This window comes from Chaetomium strumarium, assembly GCF_033439665.1.
Source record: "Chaetomium strumarium strain CBS 333.67 chromosome Unknown B0T15scaffold_7, whole genome shotgun sequence".
Lineage (NCBI taxonomy): Eukaryota > Fungi > Ascomycota > Sordariomycetes > Sordariales > Chaetomiaceae > Chaetomium > Chaetomium strumarium.
The window spans coordinates 2,843,023-2,870,867 of record NW_026944435.1 but is presented as its reverse complement, the minus strand read 5'-3'; the positions used below and the strand labels follow the sequence as shown (position 1 = coordinate 2,870,867).

At 55.4% G+C, this 27,845-nt stretch overlaps 8 protein-coding genes and 3 non-coding genes across 11 annotated transcripts; 4 read left to right on the top strand and 7 right to left on the bottom strand.

Annotated features, from left to right (window-relative positions):
* Nucleotides 1-24: 24 nt before the first annotated feature.
* Nucleotides 25-110, bottom strand: B0T15DRAFT_t204. Its single transcript has one exon. It is a non-coding gene; the product is annotated as a tRNA-Asp (tRNA).
* B0T15DRAFT_543885 (uncharacterized protein) lies at nucleotides 52-2,236 on the bottom strand. Its single transcript, XM_062870026.1, has 4 exons — nucleotides 1,351-2,236; nucleotides 1,194-1,271; nucleotides 617-1,114; nucleotides 52-542 (listed from the first exon to the last, which is right to left on the bottom strand). Exons 1-4 carry the CDS (start codon nucleotides 1,884-1,886, stop codon nucleotides 506-508), a joined length of 1,149 nt encoding a protein of 382 aa, XP_062718544.1. The 5' UTR covers nucleotides 1,887-2,236; the 3' UTR covers nucleotides 52-505.
* A 195-nt stretch (nucleotides 2,237-2,431) lies between these two features.
* Nucleotides 2,432-2,513, bottom strand: B0T15DRAFT_t203. Its single transcript has one exon. It is a non-coding gene; the product is annotated as a tRNA-Asp (tRNA).
* A 627-nt stretch (nucleotides 2,514-3,140) lies between these two features.
* B0T15DRAFT_441357 (uncharacterized protein) lies at nucleotides 3,141-4,821 on the bottom strand (the record flags this gene model as incomplete). Its single annotated transcript, XM_062865916.1, has 4 exons — nucleotides 4,418-4,821; nucleotides 3,986-4,330; nucleotides 3,574-3,885; nucleotides 3,141-3,475 (listed from the first exon to the last, which is right to left on the bottom strand). The coding sequence occupies exons 1-4, from the start codon at nucleotides 4,530-4,532 to the stop codon at nucleotides 3,141-3,143; spliced, it is 1,107 nt and encodes a 368-aa protein (XP_062718543.1). The 5' UTR covers nucleotides 4,533-4,821.
* On the bottom strand, nucleotides 4,820-8,177 carry B0T15DRAFT_543880 (fungal-specific transcription factor domain-containing protein). The gene is made up of 9 exons (XM_062870025.1): nucleotides 7,685-8,177; nucleotides 7,272-7,508; nucleotides 6,973-7,204; nucleotides 6,615-6,902; nucleotides 6,370-6,567; nucleotides 6,267-6,314; nucleotides 5,299-6,207; nucleotides 5,117-5,235; nucleotides 4,820-5,057 (listed from the first exon to the last, which is right to left on the bottom strand). The coding sequence occupies exons 1-9, from the start codon at nucleotides 8,061-8,063 to the stop codon at nucleotides 4,957-4,959; spliced, it is 2,511 nt and encodes an 836-aa protein (XP_062718542.1). The 5' UTR covers nucleotides 8,064-8,177; the 3' UTR covers nucleotides 4,820-4,956.
* A 787-nt stretch (nucleotides 8,178-8,964) lies between these two features.
* On the top strand, nucleotides 8,965-13,221 carry B0T15DRAFT_404430 (RNA dependent RNA polymerase-domain-containing protein; the record flags this gene model as incomplete). The annotated part of the gene is made up of 3 exons (XM_062865252.1): nucleotides 8,965-10,066; nucleotides 10,139-12,991; nucleotides 13,034-13,221. The coding sequence occupies 3 exons, from the start codon at nucleotides 8,965-8,967 to the stop codon at nucleotides 13,219-13,221; spliced, it is 4,143 nt and encodes a 1,380-aa protein (XP_062718541.1).
* A 1,355-nt stretch (nucleotides 13,222-14,576) lies between these two features.
* B0T15DRAFT_505747 (uncharacterized protein) lies at nucleotides 14,577-16,698 on the top strand (the record flags this gene model as incomplete). Its single annotated transcript, XM_062867538.1, has 1 exon — nucleotides 14,577-16,698. The coding sequence occupies exon 1, from the start codon at nucleotides 14,731-14,733 to the stop codon at nucleotides 16,696-16,698; it is 1,968 nt and encodes a 655-aa protein (XP_062718540.1). The 5' UTR covers nucleotides 14,577-14,730.
* A 102-nt stretch (nucleotides 16,699-16,800) lies between these two features.
* On the top strand, nucleotides 16,801-16,882 carry B0T15DRAFT_t205. The gene has a single exon. It is a non-coding gene; the product is annotated as a tRNA-Pro (tRNA).
* A 599-nt stretch (nucleotides 16,883-17,481) lies between these two features.
* Nucleotides 17,482-18,693, bottom strand: B0T15DRAFT_543875 (phosphoenolpyruvate phosphomutase-domain-containing protein). Its single transcript, XM_062870024.1, has one exon. It carries the CDS (start codon nucleotides 18,487-18,489, stop codon nucleotides 17,548-17,550), a length of 942 nt encoding a protein of 313 aa, XP_062718539.1. The 5' UTR covers nucleotides 18,490-18,693; the 3' UTR covers nucleotides 17,482-17,547.
* Nucleotides 18,694-21,235: 2,542 nt separating this feature from the next.
* On the bottom strand, nucleotides 21,236-22,129 carry B0T15DRAFT_373387 (uncharacterized protein; the record flags this gene model as incomplete). The annotated part of the gene is made up of 1 exon (XM_062864216.1): nucleotides 21,236-22,129. A coding segment is annotated over one exon (894 nt), but the record flags the coding sequence as incomplete, so codon positions are not given.
* A 4,032-nt stretch (nucleotides 22,130-26,161) lies between these two features.
* Nucleotides 26,162-27,614, top strand: B0T15DRAFT_514766 (glutamate-cysteine ligase-domain-containing protein; the record flags this gene model as incomplete). Its single annotated transcript, XM_062868146.1, has 4 exons — nucleotides 26,162-26,164; nucleotides 26,648-26,973; nucleotides 27,008-27,359; nucleotides 27,447-27,614. The coding sequence occupies 4 exons, from the start codon at nucleotides 26,162-26,164 to the stop codon at nucleotides 27,612-27,614; spliced, it is 849 nt and encodes a 282-aa protein (XP_062718537.1).
* Between the last annotated feature and the right edge of the window lie 231 nt (nucleotides 27,615-27,845).

Genomic DNA, 27,845 nt, shown 5'->3' with positions numbered 1-27,845 from the left:
AGATGCGAAAAATGCCAAAAAGATCTCTCCCGCCGGGAATTGAACCCGGGTCTCGAGCGATGTCAGTGTTAGGTGACAAGCTCACATACTGACCACTATACTACGGAAGATTTACAGGTGTGGGCACCTGCCGTAGTTCGCTGGTTGCTGCAGGGGTGGGGAGCATTAGCCTATATGGAAGTCTCGCGTATCTCACAATAGCCATTCCGCAGCTCGACCGACCATTCTACCCGGATTAAGCCTCAAAACACCCGAGTCTGACATTGAGTTCGATGCCGATGGTCTCATCACCTTATCAGAGAGATATTGAGCCGCAAACACCGTTCGATGTTGTCCGGCCAGTCTCCAGCATTCCATCCTCCCTGCAGACAGCACCTCTCCTATTGCCTTCCATACATCACATCGCACCACATCACATTATTCATACGTCAATGACAGTTAAGACAAAACCTCAACTGGCAAACGTCACCATCCCATTAGCATCACCCTGCTGCCCACCAACCCCTCAACTAGTTGCCATAAGCGCAATGTGTTTCAGTTCACTAGTACAAATCACAATGTCAGCTTCGATGGATCCAAATTTCACCTGTAGACAAAAGAAAACGTGGTCACCCACTTCGAAACCTGCTCGCCAACCTTCACCGGCGGATACTGCACCTCCTCACCCTCATCCCTCCCCAAATCAAACTGCTCCGCCCTCAGCGCACGCGCCTTCTCCGCCAGCGCCGGAATCGGCGCCAGGTCATAGTCGGACGACAGATGCCAGAAGAAGGTCGACGAGATGCGGACGAGCGGCCGGTCGGGGAACTCTTTCCTCCGGTCGGCCATCACCGCAACCGTCCGGTCGTTGACCACGACCTCGTGGTACCCGGCCTTGATGAGCCCACCCGTGATGTACTCGAGCTGCTTGCCCGCCTGCACCAGCAGGTAGTTGCCGCGCGGGATCTTGACGGGGATGCGCTTGCCCGTGTTGCGCGCCCAGATGTGCAGGCCCGGGTAGCGCGAGCGGCCGTGGATGGTGAGGAAGTTGAGGTCGGTGTGGAAGCCGGCCAGGATGGTGTCCTTGGCGCCGTACTTGTTGAGGTCGGATGCCGTGGGCGCTAGCAGGTGTGGGCTGTGAAGGGGGGGGTTAGTCGTACCTAGATGGAACTGTAGGCAAGGGAAGGAGGGGTGGTGGTTGGCATTAATCATACCCGTATCGGCCTGCGTCTTTGAATGTGTCGGCCGGGAGCCCAAGGCCAACGGCGGCCATCTGAGTGAGCCCTTCCACGCTGTTCGTCTGGTTAGATTTCCCGTTTTAAACCAAACCAGGATCAATCAATCATCCAAGCAAAAAGATTAATCACTGACGCATTCTTCATCGACGTCCCCCACTGGTTCATTACCGGCCCCCAGCGCGGCTTGATATGCGGCGCATCGGGCGTGATATTGTCGGCATTCAGGCCCGGGAACTGGGTCTCGTACGGCGGCTGCTCGACCATGCGCCAGAAGAAGCGGCACTTGGGGTCGGGCTGGTGGGCCGAGATGTCGAGCGGGCGCTCCGAGGGGGCCAGGCGCTCGATGACGCGCAGGCACGGCTCGTCGACGGCGCACTTGGGCTTCTCGGTGTTCTCGAGCGTCACGCCGATCTGGTAGGCCAGCTCGGGCCGCTCGTCGCGCTTGAGGTCGGCCTCGGGCTGCGCGAAGTAGTCCTCGAGCAGGTCCAAGAACGTGTCGTTGTCCTGCTCCGACACGCGCGAGTCGTGCAGCACCAGCGCGCCGTACGTGATGAGCGCCGACGCCGCCTTGGCGCACTCGGCCTGCACCTCGGCCGAGTCGCGCGCCTGGTGGAGGAAGATGTCCAGGTCGATGACCGGGAGGTCCATCGAGAGTTCCGGGGAAGCCATTTTGAGAGTACTCAGTACACTCTAGGTACACTCAGGGCAAGATCAAACCGTCAATAATTCAGTTGCTCCCGTGAATGCGTGCTCGAGCTCAGATGTTCGGAGGATACCAGCTATGTAAATCGCTGCCTCTATCTCTGGAGTGGAACACTGGTCGTAGCGATCGGTAAAATCCTCGTGGTGAACTCCTAATGAGGAAGGTCTCCGGAACGCTTGAAGCACCTTTCACATTGAGTGGGGGTTTCCACCACCTGACCAGCCCGCTAGTCGCCGATTGCCGAGAGGGTCAAGGGTATTCCGCGGCAAGCCGAATGCAGCCGTGTTAGCATCAGTTTTCTCCCTTTTATATCGAGACTTGAAGCGAAATTTTGCTCAACCTGAAAGGGGCTCAGGGGTAATTAATACTATCTGTTCAAGGGGAAAGCATTCTATTATGAGCACCACTATCCGTTATAGCACCAATACTGCGCAGAGGGTCCGTGGTAGCCATATCCACTATCGAATCCAAGCCTTCGCAAACAAGCCATGAGCCCCCAGCAACAAAAAGTCTCTCCCGCCGGGAATTGAACCCGGGTCTCGAGCGTCGCCGGCGATGACAAGCTCACATACTGACCACTATACTACGGAAGACTTGCTGGTGTGGACACCAGCCGTAGTGGATCGGGTACAGGGGGCAGTCGGGGCTGAACCTTATCAGGGAGACCATTGTGAGTCATTTCTTGGAAAACAACAACTAGACGGGACCATAGAGAGGGCATATAGTGCTCAAATCTTTTGGTATGGCCTTCGTCGTTTGGGGTTCTTGACCCGTATAATATCCTGTCGACTTGAAGGAACCTGCCGCTGTCTAGGTAGAAGGTAGATAAAGTCGACCCATCAAAGATATCCGCTGCTCCTCACAAGAGTCAGCTATGTATGTGTATGTGGTGAACAAGTCACGCCATGATAAATCCCAAAGGAGCAACTCAGGTGTTGCACACCTCAAGTCCCTTTCCCAAAAGGTCATCATCTCATGGTCTCAGGGTACTTACCTTAGTTAAATCATGCACCAAGGAGAGATTCCGAGAAACATAACATACCGACTGAGACTACTCTGTAATCCGTGCCCACCAATAAGTAAGGTACCTTAACTAGGTAGGTAGTCTTCAGGTAACCTCTCCCCCCTTTTCCGCCCCTAGCTTCCCTCCCACAACCACTCGCATCCCCTAGGGCCCCTACCCCTCCCTCTCTACTACTTATAACGGAAAGGTACCGTATTCAATAGTGATGAATAAACTGCACAACATGCCTAACCCCCATCCAAGCCTCCTCAGCCGTCCCCAGAATCTGGTCCTCCGGCAGCCGGAACCCTCCCTCCCGCACGCCACCGTTGCCCAGCCCGGGCCGCAGCTCGACGGTATACGCGTACTCGGCGCCGAGCACCTCGAACGCGTAGTCCGCGCTGTCCCCGGAGGTCGGATACAGCAGCTCACACGCCGCACCGGCCCGGTACTGCGTGCCGTGCACTTTGCGCATGGCGTCGGCGAGCTCGCCGGCGAGCCAGGAGGTTGCGGAGAAGGGCGGGAGGTGTTTCGTGCAGGGGTATCCGTATGCTGTTTTGGTTTTTCAAAAACCGAATCGTGTATGATTAGTTACTGTTTCGTACGAAGGGTTGGAACTGGGGTAATAAGGAAGGACGAAAAAGTAATACGATGCATAACCAACTGTCCAAACGAATGCCAGTCAATAAACAGCCGGACGCCCTGCCGCTCCTTGATGGTCTGCAGCTCGGTGGCGAGCGCCATGGTCTCGGGCGCGTCGAACGCCTTCGTGCCGCGGTAGGTGCCGTGGCAGGGCGATGTCGAGGCGCCGCCGCCGGCCTTGCGGTCGTGCCTGTTGTTGTTGTTGTTGTCCCAGTGCACGTCCCAGTTGCGGTTGAGGTCACGGCCGATGCAGGACGTGCCGGGCTCGGGCTGGCGGTTCTTGCGCCACATGCGGTTTCTGTTCTGAGTGTACACGAAGCCTGTGTGTGTATGTGCCCATCATTCCAATGGAGAAGTCAGTCCGGGGCTTTGCCGCAAGTAGGACAAGGAGGATAGGGACTCGGGAGCGGGGTGGTGTACCGTCGGGATTGGCCACGGGGACAATGTAGAAGTCGAAACTGTTCAGCGCGTACTTGATATCCTTGTCCACGTCGTAGTTCCGGAGCAGGCTGTATGCGATGTACTCGGTGACCATGCCGGTGATCCACTCCCGCGCGTGGATGGTGCCGAGGAAGACAATGGCGGGCTTCTTGCCTGGTCCAGACTTTCCGAAGAGGTGGATGCCTGAGATGTTCCTCTTTTCAAAGGACTTGCCGGCACTGAACAGTCGCGTCAAAGGAGGGTATTCCTCCGAGAGGCGGTGCAGATAGTCCACATGGGCTTGGTAGTCGTGGTATTTGCGGAACCAGGATAGTGAGTCGAGGGCTGTGTGCTGGTCAACTTGGCAATGAAAAAGAGACAATGAAAACCGCTTGCAGGTATGGACGGCATGAGAAAGCAACTTCTGCTTACATTCGTTCAGGGCGAGATTCTCCGGGAATTCGATGACTTCGTGTTTGGGGGACTGGGGGGCTGATAATGATAAATTCCGGTTTATGAAGGGAAGAAGTGAAATGGGGAGCTTCATATTGAATTGTTGTTCATGCAGGAATCAAGGTGGTGATGTGAATTGCAAGGGACGATCTCGGAAGGGAACGCCTAGTTGGCTGGCTAATACCTGCTGCTAGTAGTCGTGCCTTCTTTTTTGAATTCTGCATCAACAACTTCACATTGGGGAAGGGTTGCCCCTGGCCGAGCGAGTACTGCAACCAACTAAAGACAATATGGAATGTGCACCATATCCGAATGAACTTTTTCAAGGCCCTGAGCCTTTGATACTCTCTCCACCTGGGTCCGCCGAAACGCTTACTGCACACCGAGAAAATGGCGAAGATAAAATCCGAGACCAGTTCCATGAATATGCCCATATACAAGGGCAAACACCGAGTGGGGTAATATATATCAAGACAGGAAAAGATCAGCCCATCTGCAGCCAAATACACCACCGGTAATTAAAAATAAAACTGCTGCTGTGGTGGCTGGCCCGGCGGAGGGTGCGCGAGGAAGTCAAAGTTCATCGAATCCAACCCGGTGTTGAAAGGATCAGGCGACTCTACGAACGTTCGTGGTCAGCCACGGTCACAAATTGCGGCGGTCTAACAGTTTTCTTACCCCAGAAGATTGAATCGTACAGATCCATCGGCGACATGTAGCTGGCCGGGTCGAACCCAGCCATGTCCGGAAGCTGCTGCGGAACCCCAGAGCCAATCGGCAGCTGGGAGAATGGGATGCTGCTCGAGCATCAATTAACATATCGCTCCACGCTTGATGACTCTGGACTCTGGACAACATACCCAGCTGAATAGTCGGGCCCGGACCCGCCGCCCTGCTGCTGCAGCTCCGTCATGGCCAGCGCTGCGTTCTGGTGCGGATCCAGGATGGAGCCAGCTCGAGAGTCCTGGCTGCCGGTTGCGCCGCTTGGAAGGAAGCCGGCCGGCTGCATCGGGTGCAGCGGCGTGCGTGTGCCCGAGGCGGGGCCGGATATGCTGCCCTCCCGCTTGACCGAGGGCGCAACGACCGATCCGTGATCGTAGATGTTCTTGAGCGCCTCTAGCGCCCGAGACAGCGGGCCGGACAGCTCGATGTCGAGATCCGTCTTGCGGATATGAGGCTGAGGCGAGGTCTGCTCCTTCGCCGCGGTTGCTGACAACGCCGAGATGAGATCTCCTTGCAGCTGACGGACCTCTGGGTCGGCTTTCGTCTCGCCCAGGATTCCCAGAAGGACTGCTGACGACAGCCCGTGGTAGGTGAAAGCCCAAGAGCGGGTTGGGATAACGGAGAGCTGATGCATCGCGAGGAACATTCGGACTGTCTCGGTCAGGTTTTGCTTGCATCTGTCCGCAAGGGTCCTCTTCTGCGGCGGATCGAGGTGGTTGCTGTCGCGTCGCATCAACGCAGGCCGGCAGCAGACCGATACGATGAAGGAAGTGTGCAGCCGTATCGCGAAATGCTGCAGCCGGTCCAGGGCGGACTTGCACGCCTCCTTGCTGCGCAGTTGGCCCAGCAACTTGTCGCGGACGTTCTCGACGGCCTTGCAGTTGTCGAGAATCTGCGCGTAGGTGGCATTTGCAATGGCGTCGGGGTTCAGTCTCTGCGAGATGATCTGGCAGAGGTGGTACATGGCTTCCAGATATGCCCAACCGTCGGTGTTGGCGGTTGGCGAAAGTGGTATGGGACAGCATGGGATGTTGGTCATTGGGGAGCTAAGGTAGATGTGGTCAGCTTCCAACTATTACCTCACTTAGGCGGCTCTAGGACTCACCGGTCGAATGACAAGGACGTGAGCGTATCATGCCAAACACAAGTCCACCTATCACGATGGGTGTCAGCATAGGCCATAGCAGGCTTGCCGGAGCCTGACATACCATAACTTCCTTCTCGCGGTCTCCTTTTTCGTGGCATCGGGCGTTTGCCGGCCATCGAGTGGCTGTGCGCGGTGAAGACCGAGCGATTGGGCTAGCCTGCATGTGAGCCCAAGCAACGCCCACGAAGCTTCAGCCTTCATGTCGTTGAGCAGCACAAAGCTCGTCATAAGCAGAGCTTGTATGGAGTCCAGATTGGGCCTGGGCAGTTAGCAACTGGCGCAAGAAATCCACAAGAAATCACACACCTCAGCAAGAAGTTCCCTACTCTCAGGAAATGGAACGAGATCTGAATGTACTTCTGCGAGTCCCTCGTCCGGACGTGGAATGGCGCGTCGTGATACTGCGAGCCGACAGCGAGCACGGCGAAGAGAATGGACAGCCAGGATGCCGAGACGGGTTTGGTCGTCTTGGTCGATGCCCTGGCGTTCTTTGCGCGGTCCTCAAGATAGACCATAAGCCGGGACTCGAGGTCATCGATGTCCATGACAAAACCCCAGAACGGCTGGGGTATCTCCTTGTAGGTTCGAAAGAGCCTGGGGCAATTGGTGAGTATGACAAACCCCGAAATCAAACCAGACAATCAGACCAAGGTCAGATGCATACTTCATGACCTCCCTGTCGGATGGCAGCTCGGATGCAATGTCCGTAGTCAGCCTATCCATATGGCGTGAGGACATCAGCGGGAAGGGCGCCGAGTTGTCCAGGCCGAGTAGGGAGCGCATGTCGGAGCGGATGCCGCTGCCCTGCTGGGCCTCGCTGGCGGCTGTCTGTTCTCTGAGCAGGGCCGGTATGCTGTTTTGACCCACATATCGCGTGGTCTCGGTATTGTCGGGCTCTGATGAGAGAGGCAGGTAAGAAGCCGCAGAGATAAAACGCAACAGAGTTCAGATCGGATCACTCACCGTATGCGCTTATGGCGGCCTCGTTGCTCTGACTTCGGACTCCTGGCTCATCTGGTGATCGTGCTCTCTTCTTCCCCGGCGTTGAGTGCTCCGACGTGTTGGAGATGCTCTTTCCAGCGGCAGTTCTGTTCGGTTTGTAGGAGCAGAGTTGAGGATGTTCCCTCTTGACGCAGTTCTCACAGGGGCTCTTGTTGTCGCACTTGACCTTCCTCTGTCTGCATGGCCAACAAGCGGTGCCTAGCACATAGATGAGACACCGTGTAAGCAAGCCATCTGCATTTCCAGGTTTGGATCTGGGATGCTTGATAAAATGGAACGCAATGATTCCTCCTTCGGGCTGTACTCAAGCGCACTTGACCCCGTACTGGGGGGGATAGTTCGAAGCTTGGAAGCGGGAGAGAAGATCCGCTTACCGTAGCGCACCTTGCGGTGGGAGTGGATGATGCGGTTGGCCTCCTCGGGCGTGAGATCCTCGAGGCTGGGACTTTCTTGTGTTTCTGACATTGGTGCGAGGGCTTGTGGCCCCGATAAGGGAACGGGGAGGTGGATGGGTAGGGCCGTTGAGGGCTGCCGGAATGGGAACCCGAACGAGGGCCGAAGCGCAGCCCCCGTTGGAGAAGTGGGGGCCGCGGGGCACGCGCAGGAGGATTGTTCTACGATTGAGATGTCGAATGATTGCGCTGGCCTCTGCTCGTTGTCGTGGCGAGACTTTGCCGCAGGAGGAAGGCCGGGAGATGAATACCGATGCAAATCCGAGACGTCGTTATCGAGGTGAGAAGAAGCCGAGCACATCTCGGATCGGGTGAGAATGGGTGTGGAGAAATTCGGGATTTGCGGCAGTTCAAGGATTTTAGGGTTGGGGCGGCCCCACGATAAATGGCTAGCTCCCCCGCCCGTGCGTGCCCGTGGGCCTTAATCAGCATCCGCAACCTGCTTCTCAAGGATATGAAGCATTGCCCCTTTGCTCGTCAATCAACATTGGCGTCCGTCGGCGAAGACACAGCTTTTCAACTCTTTGGAATGGCTCCTGCCAATGATGTCATCGAGGATATCAGTCGAGAACCCGAATCTTGCGGTCCAGTTTGCGGGAAGACCACAGTGCCCACATGTGCCCTTACTCACCGCGGCGACGAGATCGGACATGAACTCCGATTCGTGTGACCTAGAATGGCCATCGCCTTTAGAGTGAGTGATTGGAAGCTGACAGATCATGCAACTGCTGGATGGATGGGATGAGTCCGCGCATCCAAGCCAAAACAATGGGTGTGTGCGGCCGTACTACCTCAACACCAAGGCGAGGGTATCTCCAAGCTTGCTTTGTGGCATACCAAGGTTCTTTCAGCTCCTGAACCGGTGATAGTTATCCTCCATTCTGATTGGCCTGTTGGCCTGCAGCGAGGCCAACATTGGCTGCAGGTGGTGAGGCCTGCCGCCGACGATGCGAAAGTTGCAGGTTTCGCACGCGGTGAATGGAGCACAACTAAACTTTAGCTCCCGCTGCGAACCGCTGCAACCGCCCGTGGCTTGGCAGGGTTCCCGAATTGAACTATAAAAACATCATTGCTCTGTCGGTACCATACTTCTCCATCAACCGACTATCATTAGTTCATGGCCAGCAGGCAATTGAACCTGCCCTCACATATTAACTTCGCCAAAGGAACCGAGTCAATCTCGTCTCCTGAGAAGAAAGCCAATGGGGTTCCCAGTCGCGGCGTTGCCGTCCACGCCGGCGAAGCGCAACAGCGATGTCGAGGTTGAAAGCGTGATCCGCAAGCTAAACGATGACTACGGGCTTGGCATTGAAGTACCCGACCTCAGCTTTTCGCCTGCTCGGCGAAAGGAACTCGCTGAGCAGAACGAGGAGTATGCACGATGGTATCGGATTTGGCGTGGCATACACTTTCTCTATCACCAACGCGACGACAGCCTGCAATTGGCGCTCGAGAGCTTCTTCAACGAGGCAAAAGCTGCCAGTCTCCGCTGGGTGCCCAAGCCTCGTGCGGATCCCAACACGCTGCCGTCGTCGAGAGTGCCTCCCAAGGCGCGGACTCCGGGGCAGCAGTGGAGTCTGCAGAGTATTCTGATCGAGGTTATCGACAGCTTCAGGCCGCAAGCAACGTCGGTGCCAGCGCTGTTGCTTCCGCGACCCGGCGGCGGCCCTGCCACAAATCCCCGGGTCGCGTATGAGAGCGACTCAAGCAGTACGCTCCCGGACTCTCCGGCATCTACCGCATCAAAGCGGTCGTTCGGCGGCGACTCCGACCAAGACTTCAAGCGGATGAGGAGCAGACACTACATACACGCCCGCGACCCGTCTCCCTCCCCAACTGTTTTGACATCGGCGCTTGACAATGTCCCCTCTCGGCGCCGACTTGGCCATCCGCCAGTGGGTTTGTCGCCAGAGCGACGCCAGCAAGATGCTGTGAGTCGCAGTTCTACGGATACGCCCGGTAGCAGCAGGGGTTCAAACCTCTTTAGTACGCGTAATGGGCAGCAGTCGAATTCAATCACGACTAATGGAGGGGGAATGGGGCAGCAGAGTCGCTCGTCGAACATAGTAGTTCCCAGGCCAGCGCTGCCCACTTCCCCCTCGTCTGGGTCATTCACCACGGCTCGGGGCTCTGTTGTTTTGAATCCGCCTGCCTTTCCTCAGCCTGCTCGGCAGTCCCGTGCATCGCCGTCTTCCGATGCTACAGTGGACAAGTCGCTGGAGCGACTGGTCTTTGACCGGACCAGTGATATCAGCAGCCCCCCGATCAACACTGAACTTCAAGCGAGACTGCAGAATATCTGGCGTGAGTGAATGAAACCCTGGCCAGCGTCCGGACTTTAGTGATGCATGGGTTCTTTCTCTGACATCTGTGCAGCCAAGTTCCCGCGGTGGCTCCATGATGCGCCTCTTGCCGTCGCCTGGGAGATCACCCGCGTCTGCCTCCATTGCAATGTTGATCTTGAGGATAACCTGTTACAGTACAACGCGCAGTGGGCGACTTCAGACATATCTAGCATCTGGCGGTCCCTGAGCCAGCTCGACGTCTTTCGGGGCAAGTCGTTCCCCGAGCGGCCCTCCGCCGAGGCCTTCGCAGCAGCCTTGACCGGGAGCTTTGAGTGCCGGGGACGAGCGGTAGTCCTGGCTGCCACACTGCAATTTAACGAGAATAAAACAGGCCCCCTGTTCTTGCTGAACATGCAGCCACTGCACCTGGAAGACAGCTGCAGGCTGACCAGGCGATTTGGCGCGGATCGCTTCCTCGAAATCCTCGTCTCGTCGCCGACCGCAGCTGCCGTTGTGAAGGCTGTGAAGGACGAGGGAGTGGACCAAGTTATCCGATGGCTGAGCCAGACACGGCATTCCCTGGTTGGACGGCAGTGGCAGGCATACTACACCAAGGACGCAGGGTACAGGAAACCAGCAAAGGATGTCCGCCTTGGACCAGACGCCAAACCCGTCTGCATGGAGAGGGTGCACTTCTTCGCCGAGAGCGGGCACAACTTCCGACGTGCGCCCCTGCGACGGGGATCCGAGTTGCCGCTGGAGACCGCATCCCAGCGGCGGACCGAGATCCGGGTGAGCGAGATGCTCGACTGGCTGCTGCAGTTGGAGCGGAACGAGGCCCAGCCTCACCTCAAGCTCTTCTCGCGCATCCAGCTGGGCTTGAGCAAGACCACCCCGACCGTGACGTTTGAGCCGCATCAGATCCGCCACCATGACAAAGACATCCTCTCGCCCATCGGGAAGGAGATGAACGACGGTATCGGGCGCATGTCCCGCAGTGTCGCGAGGAAGATCCGAGATGCGCTCGGCCTGATCGACATCCCATCCGCCATCCAGGGCCGCATGGGCTCTGCGAAGGGGATGTGGTTGATGGACGTAGCCGACACGGGTGACGAGGACTGGATAGAGACGTACCCATCCCAGCGGAAGTGGAAGTGCGACTACGCCGACCCCTTCCACCGGACGCTTGATGTCCGTGAATACTCCAAGCAACTCGTGCCGGCGGGCCTCAATCTCCAGTTCCTACCCGTTCTGGAAGATAGGGCGCGGGACAAGAAACAGATGAGGCAGGCGATCGCTGATCGCCTGATGAACGATCTGGAACAGCAGTTCGAAAGCCAGAAAACGGCTTTGATGCAGCCCCTCTTGTTCCGGCAGTGGGTCAACGAGAACTCCAATAACCGGGGTCCGCGCGTGAGCCATGGCCAAGTGCCCTTCCTAGGCGGCTTGCCGGAAAGTCAGGAAGAGATCCTTAGCTTTCTATTGAACAGCGGGTTCGACAGGAGACAGAAGTACGTGCAGGACCTGGCCTGGAAGCTGCAGCTGCAGCGGTGCGAGACCCTCCGCACCAAGCTGAACATCAAAGTCGGCCGGTCGGCCTACATTCTCATGGTGGTCGACTTCTGGGACGTGTTGGAGGAGGGCGAGGTGCATCTCGGCTTCTCGTCCAACTTCCGAGACATGGCGACCGGGGAGTCATTCACGCTGCTGGCGGACTGCGACGTTCTGGTCGCCCGCTCGCCCGCGCACTTCCCCAGCGACGTGCAGAAGGTCAGGGCCGTGTTCAAGTCGGAGCTGCATGCCCTCAAGGACGTGATTGTCTTCTCGGCCAAGGGCGATGTTCCGCTTGCGGACAAGCTGTCTGGAGGTGACTACGACGGAGACAAGGCCTGGGTGTGTTGGGATCCGAGCATTGTCGAGAACTTCGTCAATACCGACGTGCCGCCGGCGCCCGATGCGGTCCTCGATCTATACCTCGGCAAGGACAAGACGACGTTTGGGGACCTGGTCCACCACACCGGGCAGACCGGCCATCAGGGTCGCCACGCTGCTGTGTACGACATGGTCAATAAGAGCTTCCAGTTCGCCATGCAGCGCGACTTCCTGGGCATCTGCACCAACTACAAGGAGCGGCTCTGTTACCACCGCAACAACGTCAACGACGACGCCGCCCTGCTTCTCAGCAGTCTCGTGGGGAAGCTGGTCGACGCGTCCAAGCAGGGCATCATCTTCAACGCCGCCAACTGGGAGCAGATGCGGCGCGAGCAGTTCGGCGGGCAGATGTGGTTCGACGAGCCAGCATACAAGTGCGAGTACTGGGACGGGCGTGGTCAGCCCCAACACATCATTGACCATCTAAAGTTTACCGTCGCAAAGCCCACGATTGACGACCAACTAGAGTCTCTTCATCTGGTGATGAAAGCCAGCAGCCAGGCTTCATCTATCTCCCTTTCCGCCACCACCACCACCACCTCTTTCTCCTCCCAACCCAACAACGACGAGGACGCAGCGCACTACTGGGACCCCGACCTGGTCATCTACTACGAAGAATTCAAGAAACTCACCGGTCAATCCCGCTCCTTCCGCGCCGTCCTAGACTCCCTACAAACCGCCATAGGGCAAGTACAGCAGGACTGGACGAAGGCCATGGCCAAGACCGGCAAGGCCGAGCCGACCTACCCGGAGAAAGTCCGACAGCTCTACGAGAAGTGGTGCGCCATCGAGCCCCGCGCCGTCGGCCGCGCCGGCTCCAACAGGCTCGACGCTAAGTCCGCCGCCTTGCTGGAGCAGTCGTACCTCCCCGGCGCGGCGGCCGGCACCGGCTTCTGGGCGCTGCTCCGCGCGAGCACCGCCTTCAAGATGTTGCACAAGCGCGCGTCCAAGTTTGTGTGGCAGATGGCTGGGGCGCAGCTGGCGTTTATCAAGGCGCAGATGACTGCTGGTGGTGGGGCGAATAATGGGAAAGGAGGGGGAGGGGGAGGGGGAGGGGGAAAAGGGGGAAGCGAGGGCGTGCCGTTGCTCATCACGCCGCTCATGTATGCGGGGCTGATGCCCGATGGCCGGTTCGTGAAGCAGTATATTGCGGGGTTGGATGGGGAGGCGTCGTTTCATGACTTTGACCCTAATGATGAGGGAGAGGGGCAGGGTGATGGTGGTGGTGATGATGATGAGTGACGAACCGAGGGGCTCGGAGTTACTGGGGTCTTGCCTTTTTGCCTTTCTTTGGTTTCCTTTCTGTCAAATGGGCGGCGGTGGTTTCAGGTTGCTAAGTCAAGCCGGGGTTTTTCGTTTATTCTCGCTTTTTTTGGTCATTTTCGGCGGCATAGCAGGCGATAGGTATCAAGGGCTCGGGTGCCTGGATCTTAATCACGTAGCGTTGATCTCTTCATAGATTGACATGGCGAGAGGCTACCATACCAGTTCAGTCATTTACTAATTCTACGATTTCCGATGAGTGGCTTGTTCCTCTATTGGTAGCGCATGATATGGTGTTTGTAGAGTGGTTGGGCCTTTGTGCGGTGGTTCTTTGCTGGTTGTGACCGATACGTTCAATCGCCATGACCACTACCCTCAGTGTCCACGTTCGTCCTTTGCTCATGTCTGATCCGGTATGCAGGATTGGACAGCGTCTTCTCCTCTCCTCTAGTTCATCTAAACCGGATATGCAAGGACAGGCAGACTGGCGCCAAAGCAACTGCCGATCCAACCGAACTGTCACCACCGGAGGACCTTCACTAGTGTCGGGTCCATCTGAACTGCCATCACACCCTATTCCGCAACTTCCATCGTGCCTGTGGTTCTTGGCTTCTTGGCACCTGTATTATCCCCTCATAAACCCATGGTGTCGCGTCCAAAGCAGACCTCATAATGGCAGGGTTATTAACAATGTTCTTTGAATTACAAACCCCGGCTATTCTCCTCCTATCAACTCCCAGATTTGGATTGGTGCCCGGTGCCCGCAGGCGGACGGCCGACCCAGACCAAATGCAACCTTCTCATCTTCTCCCCCAGCGGTTGAATAAGGTTATAAGTGCCCACAGCGGGTAATTGTATGCGTGTAGCGTGGTATCACTGAACAGTACCATGTGATGCTGGATTGGTGATGCTTTGTCAAGCTCCGTACGTTCTGTTCTCATCAGGATGATCATGTCAGAAGCGGAAGGTCGGGTAGCAGGGGCCATACGTGCCCTAGTCAACCATTACACCCCTACTGTGTATATACTTCAGAGCTTAGTAATTAGGTAGGTCGTATCGTACCTTGCTATCTGCTTAATGGGCAAAAGAACATGCAGGCTTCCAGTACTACTACCTCTTCTCGTTAAAGGGGCCAGCAGAAAGGGCGGCTTGGCATCCCGGCAGCTCTGTTGCCTTCTTCTTCGGCAACTCTCCGAGCCAGCGTTAGGCTCCGCTTAGGTTGATTACCTCCCACCCCTTTCGGATGAGATCCGGTGTCTGCCTCCGGTCTTGGTGGGACTTGCGTAACGGTCGTGGAGTAAAGGTCGTCTAAGGATGGTCTAAACCGAGCTGGTCTACTTTATCATCCGCGTTTATCATGATACTAGGTTCTTAGAGTTTAGCCTGACGGAGGGGGTTAACCGGTCTAGTTCAAAAGACCATCCGTCCCTCGCATCTCCATCTCTCCTTTGTGCTGCAACTCTTGTGAACACCGCATATCTCGCCAGCATGAGATTCTTCCCCAAGGCCGGGCAAAGCGGTGCTCTGGGCACGCTCCTGTCTCTCGCCCTCCTAACCCAAAGTCATTTTGCCACGGCGCAGACCGCACCCAAGGATGGCGCCGTGTACGACTACATTGTGGTGGGAAGCGGGCCGGGCGGCGCCGTGCTGGCCGTCAACCTCGCCAAGGCAGGCTACTCAGTGCTGATCCTCGAAGCGGGCGATGACAACCCGGGCCAGGGCTTCGGGCGGTACACGCCCACCGTAACATGGGATTTCTACGTCAAGCACTACCCGGAGGGCGACCCCCGCGACAACCAGTACAGCCATCTGACCTGGCTAACCCCCGACGGCAAATACTGGGTTGGCCAGAGCGGCGCGCCTGCCGGATCCAAACTCCTGGGCGTCTACTACCCGCGCGGCGCCACCCTCGGAGGCTCGTCAATGATCAACGCCATGGTCTGCTGGCTGCCGAGCGACAGCGACTGGGACTACCACGCCGCCGTCACGGGCGACGACAGCTGGCGGGCCGAGAACATGCACAAGATCTTCACCAAGATCGAGAAGAACAACTACCTGACCCGCGGAACGGCCAACCACGGCTTCGACGGCTTCTTCCAGACGCAGATGGGCGCCATGACGCAGTCGAAGCAGCAGGGGCCGCTGCAGGGCAACAAGGTCATGGCCGCGTACGCGCAGGATTGGAACCTGACCACCGGCGGCGGTGGCGGGGCCGGCATGTCCATGGCCAACCTGCTGATCCGCGACCCCAACGAGATCTCCCCGTCGCGCGACCGCACCTCCAGCATCTACGGGCTGGTCAACCACCAGTACGCCAACGGCAACCGCTACTCGGCGCGCGACTACATCCAGGACGCCGTGCGCGCGGGAACAACAGCCGCCAATCTGACCGTCTCGCTGACCTCGCTGGCGACCAAAGTCCTGTTCGACATTTCTACTCCTGGCTCCTCCTCCTCCTCCTCCAAATGTTCCTCCGGCGGCAGCACCCCGCGCGCCACAGGCGTGGAATTCCTCTTCGGCAAATCCCTCTACAAAGGCGACTCGCGCAGCCGCGCCACCACCAACCCACCACGCAAACTGACCGCGCTGGCCCGGCGCGAGGTCATCCTCTCGGGAGGCGCCTTCAACTCGCCGCAGCTGCTGCAACTCTCGGGGATCGGCAACGCAACCGAGCTGTCTAAACTCAACATTTCTGTCATAAAGGACCTGCCCGGCGTGGGCCGCGGCCTGATGGACAACCAGGAGATGCCCATCGTCGGGACGGGCCAGGGCGGGAGCGGCATGGCCGGCGTGGCCATGTACACCACCAAGAGCACCGCTGCGCGAGGAGGAGGAGGCGGGGAGGAGAGGGAGAGGGATATGTTCCTCATGGGCGGGCAGGGCTTCCTGTTCCGGGGGTTCTGGCCCGATAATCCGGTGCGAGTGCCCGCTGAGCCGCGGCAGCCTGTTTATGGCGTGAGTATGGTGAAAGGGCGGAGCAGGAATGATAAAGGATGGGTGAGGATCCGGTCGGCGGATCCGACGGAGACGCCCGAGATCAACTTCAACCATTATGCGGCCGGAGAGGAGTATGATTTGCAGGCGATGAAGGACACGGTCGCGTGGATCCGGCGGGTGTATGCGCGCGTGGGCATCACCACCGTCGAGCCGCCGTGTGTGAGCGGGGTGGATGCCGAGGGGTATTGTGGCAGGGAGGATGAGGAGTGGATTTACAAGCAGACTTTTGGGCATCACCCGACATCGAGCAACAAGATTGGGGGCGACGGCGATCCCATGGCGGTGCTTGATTCCAAGTTCCGGGTTAGGGGTGTTGCTGGGCTGCGCGTGGTCGATGCGAGCGCGTTTGCGCGGATCCCGGGTGTGTTTCCGGCCGTAGCGACGTTTATGATTTCGCAGAAAGCGAGCGATGATATGTTGGCTGAGTTGAGGAATGGGACGGCGTTGAAGCCGTGCTGAGGGGGAGGGGATGAGTTTTGATCGAGATTTGCTTTGTTGGGCTGCTTGCAGTTTGGTGTGGCACCTTATCAGGTGCAATGAGGAGCGTGCTCAGTCATCGAAGGCCGTGTGGTGTAGTGGTAGCATACTTGCTTTGGGTTGCCAAACTTGCAAGTGGTCCCAGGTTCAAGCCCTGGCTCGGCCCTGAATTTTTCTCCCCTTTTTTTCGCGTCACAATATCGCGGCATAGATGCCCTTTTTTATTTTATTTTTCAGTTTGTTTCTTATAGTATCACGTTCGTATTCATTCCGCGCTTCAAGGTAGGGACTATCGGCCGAACTTAGTAAGATTATTTCCAAAAGCGAAGCAATGCAGGGAGAGGACAGAAGAATGAGAACATCCCGAGTCCAACTACTCCGTACTTACATAGCAAACCACCCTCAACCAGACAATCTGAAGAATGCGCACTCGGCGTTGGCTTCGGCATCGCATATGTGGTTCTTGAATACCGTCCGGGCATTACCTGGTGCATCAGAGGTTAGGACTTAGCAGACATCTACTAAGGGACAATGTTGAAGCAATTGAGTGCTTACATGAACCCTATCCTCATCTAGGCAGTATATGTTGCCACTACCCCCCGTAACAAGCTTTGCCATGCTATCTATGACCATACTATGATGTTAGTGGTAGTTCGGGCATAGGGCACCTTGCTCTCTTTATGGGATTGGGCATTTTCCTCCCTGTGGCTAAAGAATCTTTGACCTTGGAGGTTAAACACATCAATTTTCACTTGAAGGCAACCATTTCATCAAGTCACCGAGCTCTTTTTTTCAAACCCTTCACCCTGCTAGCTGAAATCCACCAAGTTATCAAACACCAAACACCTCGTTCGCCGCGGCCGTCAGCGCCTGCGCAGCAACGCGATACAGCAGCGGCCCAACACTGACCCGCGCTGCACCCAGTCTGGCGAGATCCGCACTAGTCAGCGCCTTGCTCTGCACCTGCGACGCTTTCCTCGGGTTGAGATTCACCCTCCCCTCCAACGCATCCACCACACGCTTCAGATCCTCCTCCCGCACATCCTTGTCCAACGGCCAGAACACAAACACCGTCGTCGCCCCAGCCTCAAGGTACCTCTTCCCCCTCCGAATCGACTCATCCAACTCACCACCCACCAAAAAGCTATCCGACCTCGCATTAACCACAAAATCCGGCACGCCAACTTCCCTCGCGACCTCCAAGGCCCTCTTCACCCGCTCAACCGCCTCCTCCTCGCCCACCATCCGCCCATCCTCATGATGCGAATCCTCCAAATTCACACCCACAGCCCCCAACTCGACAATAACCCTCCGAACAGTCTCAGCCAGCCGATCACCATACCCGTCCTGGATGTCCACAGTAAAGGGCAAGCCAAACTCGTGCGCCACGGCCGCGATGGGCGCCAGCAGACGCAGGTTCTGGTCCAGCGTCAGCTGCTCGTCTTCGATGCCGATCGTCTTGGCGAGCGCGTAGCTCGCCGAGGCGAGGGCGCGGCATTGCGGGAGCGAGGCGACGATTCGTGCCGAAGTGGCGTCGTGCACGTTGGCGAGCACCAGGGGTGTGCCGGGCACGTGGAGGGCTTTGAAGGCCTTTGCGCGGGCCGCCAGGGTTGGGAGGGTTGGGGTCGTCATCGTGGGGGGGAGGGGGGGGGTTTGAACTTCAAAGGGGAGTATAGTGATGGGGGTGGATGAGGGAGATTTACTGGGTTCGGATAGGCAGATGAGACGAGGATTTTGCGTTTGAGACGAGTAGAGTAAACTCCGTTGAGACATGGGAAAATTAGGTGATGGGGTGGTTTAGGTTCGGCTCCTTGGCTTTATACCTGGCGAGTTCGCGGCGGAAGTCCGAAGGAAACCCGTCTTCAGCCGACGCCGGCCGGAGTCCGCGTGCTCTGCTTACCCGATTGAACGCTCCGCTTTCGGTGATTTTTGAAGCGAGTCCTGCATGTGCAAGGTACCTAATATTTCTGTTGTTGACTCATTGACGGAAGGCATTGGGTGGTCCGCATAGGAAGACGGATCACTCGCATGCCCAGAGTGTAACCTTGTGTTACCCCTTTTAGCTGAACGAAGCTCGCATTCCTAATAGCGTTGTCTGCTGACGAAGATCCCACAATACCTTGGTCGGCCATGGGGACTGCGGCTAGTCTTTTACGAGGCGTATCATTCAAGAAGACTTTAATAGCTCAGAGACACACCAACTCAGTGAACAAGGTTGCCAAAGGTAGTATTCGTGGTCTAGCGCAGCAGGATAGAAATCCAATAACGTATCTTATAAGCGAGCGGGACATATAAGCGAGCGGGACATATAAGCGAGCGGGACATATAAGCGAGCGGGACACTAAGTTCTTGGCACGACACGTCCTTCTTCATCCACCTCCAACAACGCGTTTTTCCTACAACCAAAGATGTCTTCCACTTCAAAGGAAGCTAGGGTAACCTTGGCCCTCAAAGCTCTTGAAAATGATACGAAACTAAGCCTCCGAGCCGCGGCCAAGCTCTATAACGTGCCAGTTTCAACCCTCGGCTACCGACGTACCGGCCGGCCTATACGACGCGATCTTCCAGCCAACTCACAGAAGCTTACCGATCTAGAAGAGAAGGCTATAGTCTAGTATATAACTGAGCTATCTGAGCGAGCTTTTCCACCAAGGCTACGTGGTATAGAAGATATGGCCAACCAAGTGCTATGCGTACGTAATACGCCCCCTGTTGGCAAGCTCTGGGCTTATAACTTCGTTAAACGCCAGCCCGCTCTCCGTACGCGTTGGTCACGTCGATACGACTACCAGAGAGCCAAGTGCAAGGACCCAGAGGTTATTGGCGAGTGGTTCGCGCTCGTACAGAATGTTAAGGCCAAGTATGGCATTGTGGATGACGATATCTATAACTTCGACGAGACTGGGTTTATAATGGGTATCATCTTCCCAGGCATAGTAGTTACGACCTCTGATAGCCGTAGCAAGGCAAAGCTAGCCCAGCCTGGTAACCGCAAGTGGGCTACGGTAATCCAGGGAGTCAATGCCCTCGGCTGGGCTATCCCACCCTTTATTATCTTGGCCGCGCAATACCATCTCGCCAACTGGTATTAAGAGTACAACCTCCCGGCCGACTGGCGTATCGCGACCACCGAGAACGGCTGGACCACCAATGCCGTAGGCCTCGATTGGATCAAGCACTTTAACTTCCATATAGCACCCTATATAAAGGGCAAATATCGGTTATTGATCATCGACGGCTATAAGAGCCACTATTCGACCGAATTCGAGCTCTATTGCCAGGAGCATTACATCATCATACTCTATATGCCTCCGCATTCCTCCCACCTCCTCCAGCCACTCGATATTGGCTGCTTTAGGCCGCTAAAGCAGGCGTACGGTCGCCAGGTCGAGGACTTGATACATATGTATATCAACTACATAAGCAAGCTCGAGTTCCTCTACGCCTTCCGCAAGGCCTTCTTCGCCTCTATAACAGAGAAGAATATATAGGGTAGCTTTATAGGTGCTGGCCTTATGCCGTACAATCTAGAGAGGGTACTTTCTAAGCTGGATATCAAGCTTCGTATACTAATACCCCTAACCTTACAGCCTAGCACTGCATAGTCTTAGGTCTTCCAGATACCATATAACTCCCGGGAAGCTAATGCACAGTCTATACTTATCAAGACTTGTATTGCCAACCATCAAAATAACTCCCTAACCTCGATGTTGGCTGCTGTGGACCAGTTGGCCAAGGGTATAATGGCTGTAATGCACCAGATGGCTCTTCTTTGCGCCGAGGTCTCTTTACTCCGCAAGGCCAACGAGGCACTCAGCAAGCGCCGGAGAGCCAAAAGAACACGCGTACAGCTTGGAGGATCGCTTGCAGTACAAGATGCAAAGGATCTACTGGACTAGAAGGCCGTGGTTGGGGAGATAGCGCAAGAAAAGGAGCCGGATAGTGGTGGTGCAGGGGGGGCTCGTACAAAGGTTCGGTGCTGTGGTGTGTGCGGCAAGCCTGGCCATAATGCCCGTACGTGCCAGGAGGTTGTAGAAGGGTCTGATTCAGCTGTTTCTGATGTAATTGTAGTTGGTTAATGGTCTTATTGTATTGCAATTGAGGATGGTTGTTGTAGAGTGGTGGAGAGTGTCCCGCTCGCTTATATGTCCCGCTCGCTTATAAGATACGTTACATGAAGCAAGGAAAATGGCTTCAACACAGAAAATAAAGGAAAAAATAACTCCAAGTAATGCAACACCCGCTCCAGCAGTACTTGTACATGACTCCAGATGATGTTGGCACAGTACAAAGTGTTACAGTAGCATGCTCATCCCCAAACGCCTCCCCATTCCCCAACCCAAGCGAGCTCAAGCAGCCAAAGCCGCGAGCACACAGCCTGGGATGCCCCTTCCCTGAACGATATACTTTCAAACCCTAGGTGTGCCGGACCATCAAAGAGGGCCAGTCCGATCGCAGCACGCAGCCGCATAGCCGGCCGAGATCCAGGGGCAGTCGGGGATCTCATGTGGCGGACCTGCTACGAGCCGTCATGGCCCAGCACAACCCAGGGGTCGACGCCGCCCTCCTCTTCCACCGCTTCCTCCAGCATGCCTGGTACTCCCACCGCTGGCGCCTTCTCGTTCGTCCCATTACATCCGTCGACGATTGCCCATGCCGATGCATCGTCATTTCCAGCACAATCAGAGAGCTGAGAAACATAGGCCGAATCAAGAAAATCCTCCGCTGACGCGGCTGAAGCGGCGTCGTCAGCCAGCTCGTAAATGGGCGTCAACATCGGGGGCTCATGCACGATGGATGCAGCAGCAGCCCGAAGATCCGCCGCTTCTTCTCGCTGAAAACCCGACATCAACCAGCCAGCCAACGCCTCATCTTTTGTAAACGCCCCAAACGCCAAATCCACAGAGCAAAGCGAAACGAAACCCGATTCGGCTCGCCTAGCCCGCTTGCGCGGCCGCACACGAACCGAATAAGCCGGCTCTCCCGCGCAGTCCCGAACAATGCGATCCAGCGAGAACCCGGCCCCGCGCTCATACTCGTTGTCGTAGAGCAAGCCCATGCAATAGAGGTCCGCAATCTCCCTCGCCTCTTCATCCCCTCCCCTGCTTTGGTGCTCCGCCATCTCATTGGGACTCAGTAGGTGCTCGTCATAGGAGTCATGATGATGACGAGAGTGTCTCGACTTGGCCGTCCGCTCATCGCGGAACGCGTCCTGTCTCTCCAGCGACGGGGGGCGGCCCCGCCTCGGGGAGACGGAGGTACTACTCCTCCTCCTCCTCCTCCTGCCACTGCTGCTGCTGCTGGACTGGGACCATTGCGGCTCGGTGAAGCTCAAGGTGTTGGTGTTGTTGTCGCTGGGTAGTTGCACGTCCGATCGCGCCAGCGCATAGCCCTCGGCTGCATCGCAGTTCCAGAGTTGCTGGGATCTCGCCCGGCGGATTTGGCCCGAGGTACGTTCCTGTTGGGAGCGGGTGAGGAGACGGCGCCGTTTGCGTTGGGGGCCGTTGGCATCTTGTTGGCCGGTCCGGTTCGGAGGACGGGCGGTGCGGAGGGGCGGCCGGTTTCCCATTGGGGACTGATACGAGAACGGCTCCGAGGTGGAGTATGTTTCCGTCTCGGGCTCCAAGGCCCGCCCGGGCGCTGGCTCGGGGCGGTGAGAAGGGAACGGAGAGGAGTGTTTCCGCAAGCGGAGGCCCATGGCGGGGATTTTATCGAAAAAGGTCACCCGGGAAACTTAGTTTAGCTGGCCTTTTCTTTGTTGTTCTTCTGGTTTCTTTTCGTTCTCATCAGTTTTGGTGACTCGGTGACGCGTCAAAAAAGCACGGTTGTGCGTGCCTGCTGCTAGCGCAGATGAGAAGTGGCCGATGACCCGAATACAATGTAAAGAGGCCAGCGGGAACGGGAGACAACGACCTTGTCTTATTATACAAAGGGCGCATTCTGTCATGCATTAGCCGCGTTATTGGCCTCTTCCGCAACGGCGCTGCAGTCATTGTGAGGCGGATGCGCCGGCGAAGTCGATTGGGCAACGCTTCGAGTGGGGGTGTTGGTGGGTTGAAATCGGGCGCCATTGGTGCGTCGACGAGCTGTGAGTCACGGTCATGCTCTCGGGCGGCCCGAGGTGGTGGCAGCGCCAGGCAGTTGCTGCGCTAATGGCTTAGCGCCCCTTCCACCCCTGTCGGGTACCTCAAGGCAGATCGCGCACAACGGACCATCATCTGACCTACAAAAAGGCAGTCATTGGAACTTTGCGAACCTGTCGCTGATTGAGGCCTCACGTTACGCAAAGCCGCGTTTTCACTAATGGGTGAGGACAGTGGCCATGTTAGGTGGAAGGACCGCCAAGGACCGTTGGTTGGCATGTGCCACCCACTGGGGTGAGCTCAGGTACGATTTCTTCCATGTGGTCTAGGTTGGAACGCTTCAAAACGTCCATCAGTCAACCGACCTAGAACAATGAACATTTATCATCACTTGGGCCTGGGGCGCCTACTTTTTGTTCGATCAATCAATTCATCATATCATCTATCCAAGCACCGGTCCTTTTCTGTAGTACCTGGCTGGACGGGCGCTGGGTGGAGTCCATCCCAGAAACTTCAAGCAACACCTGAGTTACACCTCATCTTTGCCATCAGCCAGGCAGAGCAATCGTCGCCACGACCACCTGGACGCCCACCGACTGGCCTATACCAATCGCCCTTTTCTTATTTCATAGGTCTCGCCACAGTCTTACACTCAGCTTCATGTTTAAACAACCTAGGAAATCCAAGGTCCCAGCTTGCCTAGGAGTCTCAGTCTGAAACCGGTCTGCCCAGGGCCGCAGGCTACGCCGGCACATAGCCCGGGCATTCTTTTGGCAATCTTAACAAAGGTGCAGCTAAGCCTTATGAGCCTGTAACCAGTAGTACCAGCCTCGACCAATCTCGTCGTCAACCTTGGCTGCAAATCTGATCCTCCCGGCTTGTGGTTCCGACCGATTGGGTCCCCAATCGTCCGGAGAGTCGGAGATTAGCTCGGTCCACGGCGGTGCCCGTTTTATCGTGGCAATCGCGACTATGCTAAAAAAAGAAAAAAAAAAAAAAGAAAACCTCCGTATCTACCGCCCGACTCACCGACTTTGGTGGTACTATCAGGGTCTGGCTGAGCCGGCCGTCGTCCTCACCGTAAGTTGTAACTATCGGCAGACGGTGGGCGAACGAGACGCATGGGGATGGGTAAGGCCGGAGGCGCCCACAAAAGACTTGACAGGCGCGGGGGAGGAGCCGAGATACCCCGAGAGAAATGGGAATCGTATATAGGAGTCGCGAGTACCTGGAAGAAGGGCCGATGCCAATGTGAAGGGAGCGGGATCCGCCGCAACCAGGGGGCACTATGAATGTGAATCTCAGACTCCAGTAATGCACCGCGGTTGGCTAAGTCAGAGCAGCTCAGTAGATGACGTAGTAGGGAAATAGAAGGCGATTATACCAGTATAAGGTATCCTAGGTCAGGTAGGTTTCTGGTAGGTATCTGTTTCTACAGATCACCCGGTTCGACTTATACAACGCACTTTTTTGATACTAATACTTAGTTGAGAACTTGAGCGTGCTAAACCAGAGCCATTACTTGAGTAGCGCCTTGAGCTGCCGTCTTGAGTTGTAAACAATGTCCCGGCATCGGTGCAATGCTATAGAAGTAAGAACAAGGTTGTGTCCAAGTCGATTGACCCCACTATCGTGGACATGTTACAAGAGTGACAAGATTAGCATCCAAGGCCGCCATCCCTCACGCTCGATCTCTATCCTTTGTTAACACTAGCTCGAAGAGTTGCTACTAAGGAATGAGTTGACTGTTTCAGCAGTGCGTCATACATTGGTTGTCATTGTCATCCATCAATCAACTACCAATTTCATTTGGGTGCCGAGTTCTGATTTCCTGGTTCTCTCGGGTCTGCCCTGAAACCTGGTCGGCGTGGATAACTTAGTAGTTCAAAAATACTCTATACATCCGTGCCAGCGTCACTGGCGAGATGTCTCTACTCTCCACCGCATCCTTTTCAATCCTCGTAGATCCTCTATGTTTCACATATGTGTAGTCGTTCCATATTCCTTTGAAGGGGCAGTTGTGATCGCTGATTCGTCTCTGGGCCACGGACCCAAATCCCATGCAAAATCTTGCCTTTCGCACAACTGCAATTGATGACTCAGCGAGCACGAACCAGCGCCTCGCCCGAAGTTTTGCCGGCCAAAAACCCGTTCGCGTTCCCAGAGTGGGGCCGGCTCCGTAACAACTCTGAACGGCGCCGGCGACGGAGGCCGGAAGGCGTCGCCCAATCTACTTGGTTCACAGCCTATCCGGTCCCTCAGCTCGCACCCCGCGCAATCGCGATGGCGATATATTTTAGGCGCTAGGATCCTGTTTCTGGTTCGGGGACCCGAACCAACTATGCCCAACCCCCGAGCCTCGATATACTAGCGTTGCTAATCTTACTAGCCTAGCTCGCTTATAACCTTTATCTATATTATTCGTAGATAGAAGGCTAAAGACTAATAAGGTAGATTTCCTACTGCCTATCAATAGCGTTGCCCACTCTACTATTCTCATACTATTTCCCCTCCTCAATTCGGCAAGCCTTATAATAGCCTAAGCGATATAGATAGACACCTTAGATTTGGATATCAGTTATAATTCGCTTCGCGATCTTCTACAATGTCTGTAACTTAGTAATACTGACTATATCGATATCTCCTAAAAGGAGAGCTTCCTTAATGAGCCTCTTTTCCTACTTATATATACTGACTTCTAGGCGATTTAATATTAGTGCCTCTATATAATAAATAGCTGGAAAGACATCCGCCCTTATTCTCTTTACGTTAAAGCTAGAGCCTGGCTAGATAGTATATTACTTTCTAATATATACTGCTGCTAGATATTAATTGATATATTTCTATAGATAGCTTATTAAGTGCCTTATATAACTGTATTATAAGCTATTTAGGACCTATTTTTAAAAATAACTACTAGATAGCTATTATAAGAACTAATCTTACTACTACAGCCTTTATACCGATAGTAGTATACTGAGATAAGACGCTCTTTAACGAGCTATATAATATAATCGTTATATAGGACGAAGATACCTCTATTAAGGTATCGGAAACATAAATTATAAAGTTCTAGAAATGAAGAGATATTGCTAAGTGTGACGGCAAGTGCGGCCTGCAGGGTGCTTGCCGTCAGGGAAGATATAATCCACCGAGTCGCAAGTATGAGGGACTTGCGATTCCGATATCCTTTTCGGAAGGTGTGCATAGCCGAGTGGGTTAGGTTTATGCTCCACCGTCACAGGCCTCTATAACCTCTAATGATTCTAAGGGTTTGCTAACTTCTACCAATGATTTATCAAGGACTTTTCATCTATTTGCCACCTGCTAAATAATCTCTTGAAAAAGAATACTATATAGAAATGGTTATATATATATATATATATATATAATGAAGTATTCGAAGCGCTTAAGATAGCTTTCGTCACTATATTAGTCTTTGCTATATTCGATTACAGCTGTAAGATAGTATTAGAAACTAATACCTCAAACTAAGCGTTAGGATGTATACTCTTATAAATTGACAATAAAGGTATACTATGACTTATCGTATACTTCTCAGCGAAATATAGCGCTATAGAATATAATTACGAAATTTACGATAAGGAACTCCTTATAATTGTTAAGTGCCTAGAAGAATGGCGACCAGAACTCTAGGGAACCTAGGAGCTATTCGATATCCTTACAGACTTTAAAAACCTAGAATACTTTACCACGATAAAAGCGCTCAATCAATAAGAAACAATCAGCGCCGCGGTGGACGACCGGGCCCCCGAGGAGTTGGGTGAGAAGTTGAATTGCAACGGCCTGACCGGCCTCGATACGATGTGTTACTGACCTCGACGCAGCCGCTCGAGAACGACCGCTGGCGGACACCCAAGTCGCGCTACGCGTCCAACTCGACGTACATCTCCGAGGACCCCCGGCTGCGGCCCGAGTACTTCGATTCGGACCTGGTCATCGACGAGAACATCAAGCAGCAGCTGCTCGACGGCGGCATGGACGACCGGCTGGCGACGCACTTTGCACACCTCTTCATCCGCGACCCCATCGTCATCTTCTCCGAGGACCTCAAGGAGCTGGACCTGACCAAGACGGACCACTTCGAAAACATCCGAAGCACCAACTGGCAGCACATGCGGTTCAAGCCGCCGGCGGCCGACAACAGCATCGGGTGGTGGGTCGAGTTCCGGCCGATGGAGATCCAGATCACCGACCCTGAGAACGCCGCCTTCGCCGTCTTTCATCGTGCTCATCACGCGCGTCATTCTCAGCTACAACCTCAACTTCTACATCACCATCAAGAAGGTCGACGAGAACATGCAGACGGCCCACGCCCGCGCCCACCCCCTCCCTTCTCAACCACCCCGGCAGGACGAAGACGAAGAGGACGGGGACTTCTTTCCCGGCCTCATCCCCCTCGCCGAGAGCTACCTCGACTCGGTCAATGTCGACGTCGCCACCCGCTGCCGCCTCGCTACCTACCTCGAACAACAGACGCCGGCCAGGAGGAAAGCTGTGGCACAGCGCTTCCGTGTTTTAGCATCCGGGATCCGTCGGGTATCAGATGCAATATTCAGATGACAGAGGTCCAACAACAGACGCCGGCCAGGAGGAAAGTTGTGGCACAGCGCTTCCGTGTTTTAGCATTCGGGATCCGTCGGGTATCAGATGCAATATTCAGATGACAAAGGCCCAGCAACAGACGCCGGCCAGGAAAGTTGTGGCACAGCGCTTTCGTGTTTTAGCATCCGGGATCCGTCTGGTATCAAATACAATGTTCAGACAACAGAGGCCGAACAACAGACCGGGTAAGCTGGTGCCCGCGGGCCAGCCAGCCACGCCAGCCACCCCACCACCTCCCAGATGGAGGCAACTCCAAGAGGACTCCTGGACAGTTGGCGCAAGTTTTGAGTAGCCCAAGGAGCTCGAAGCAAAGTCTCGGCAAATTTGAGCCACCCGGCCTCATGGCCAACGCATGTTTCATACTGCGCCAATTTGTCGTGAAGCGAGGCGGTTTCTGCGAACCTACCCTGCCACAAAGGC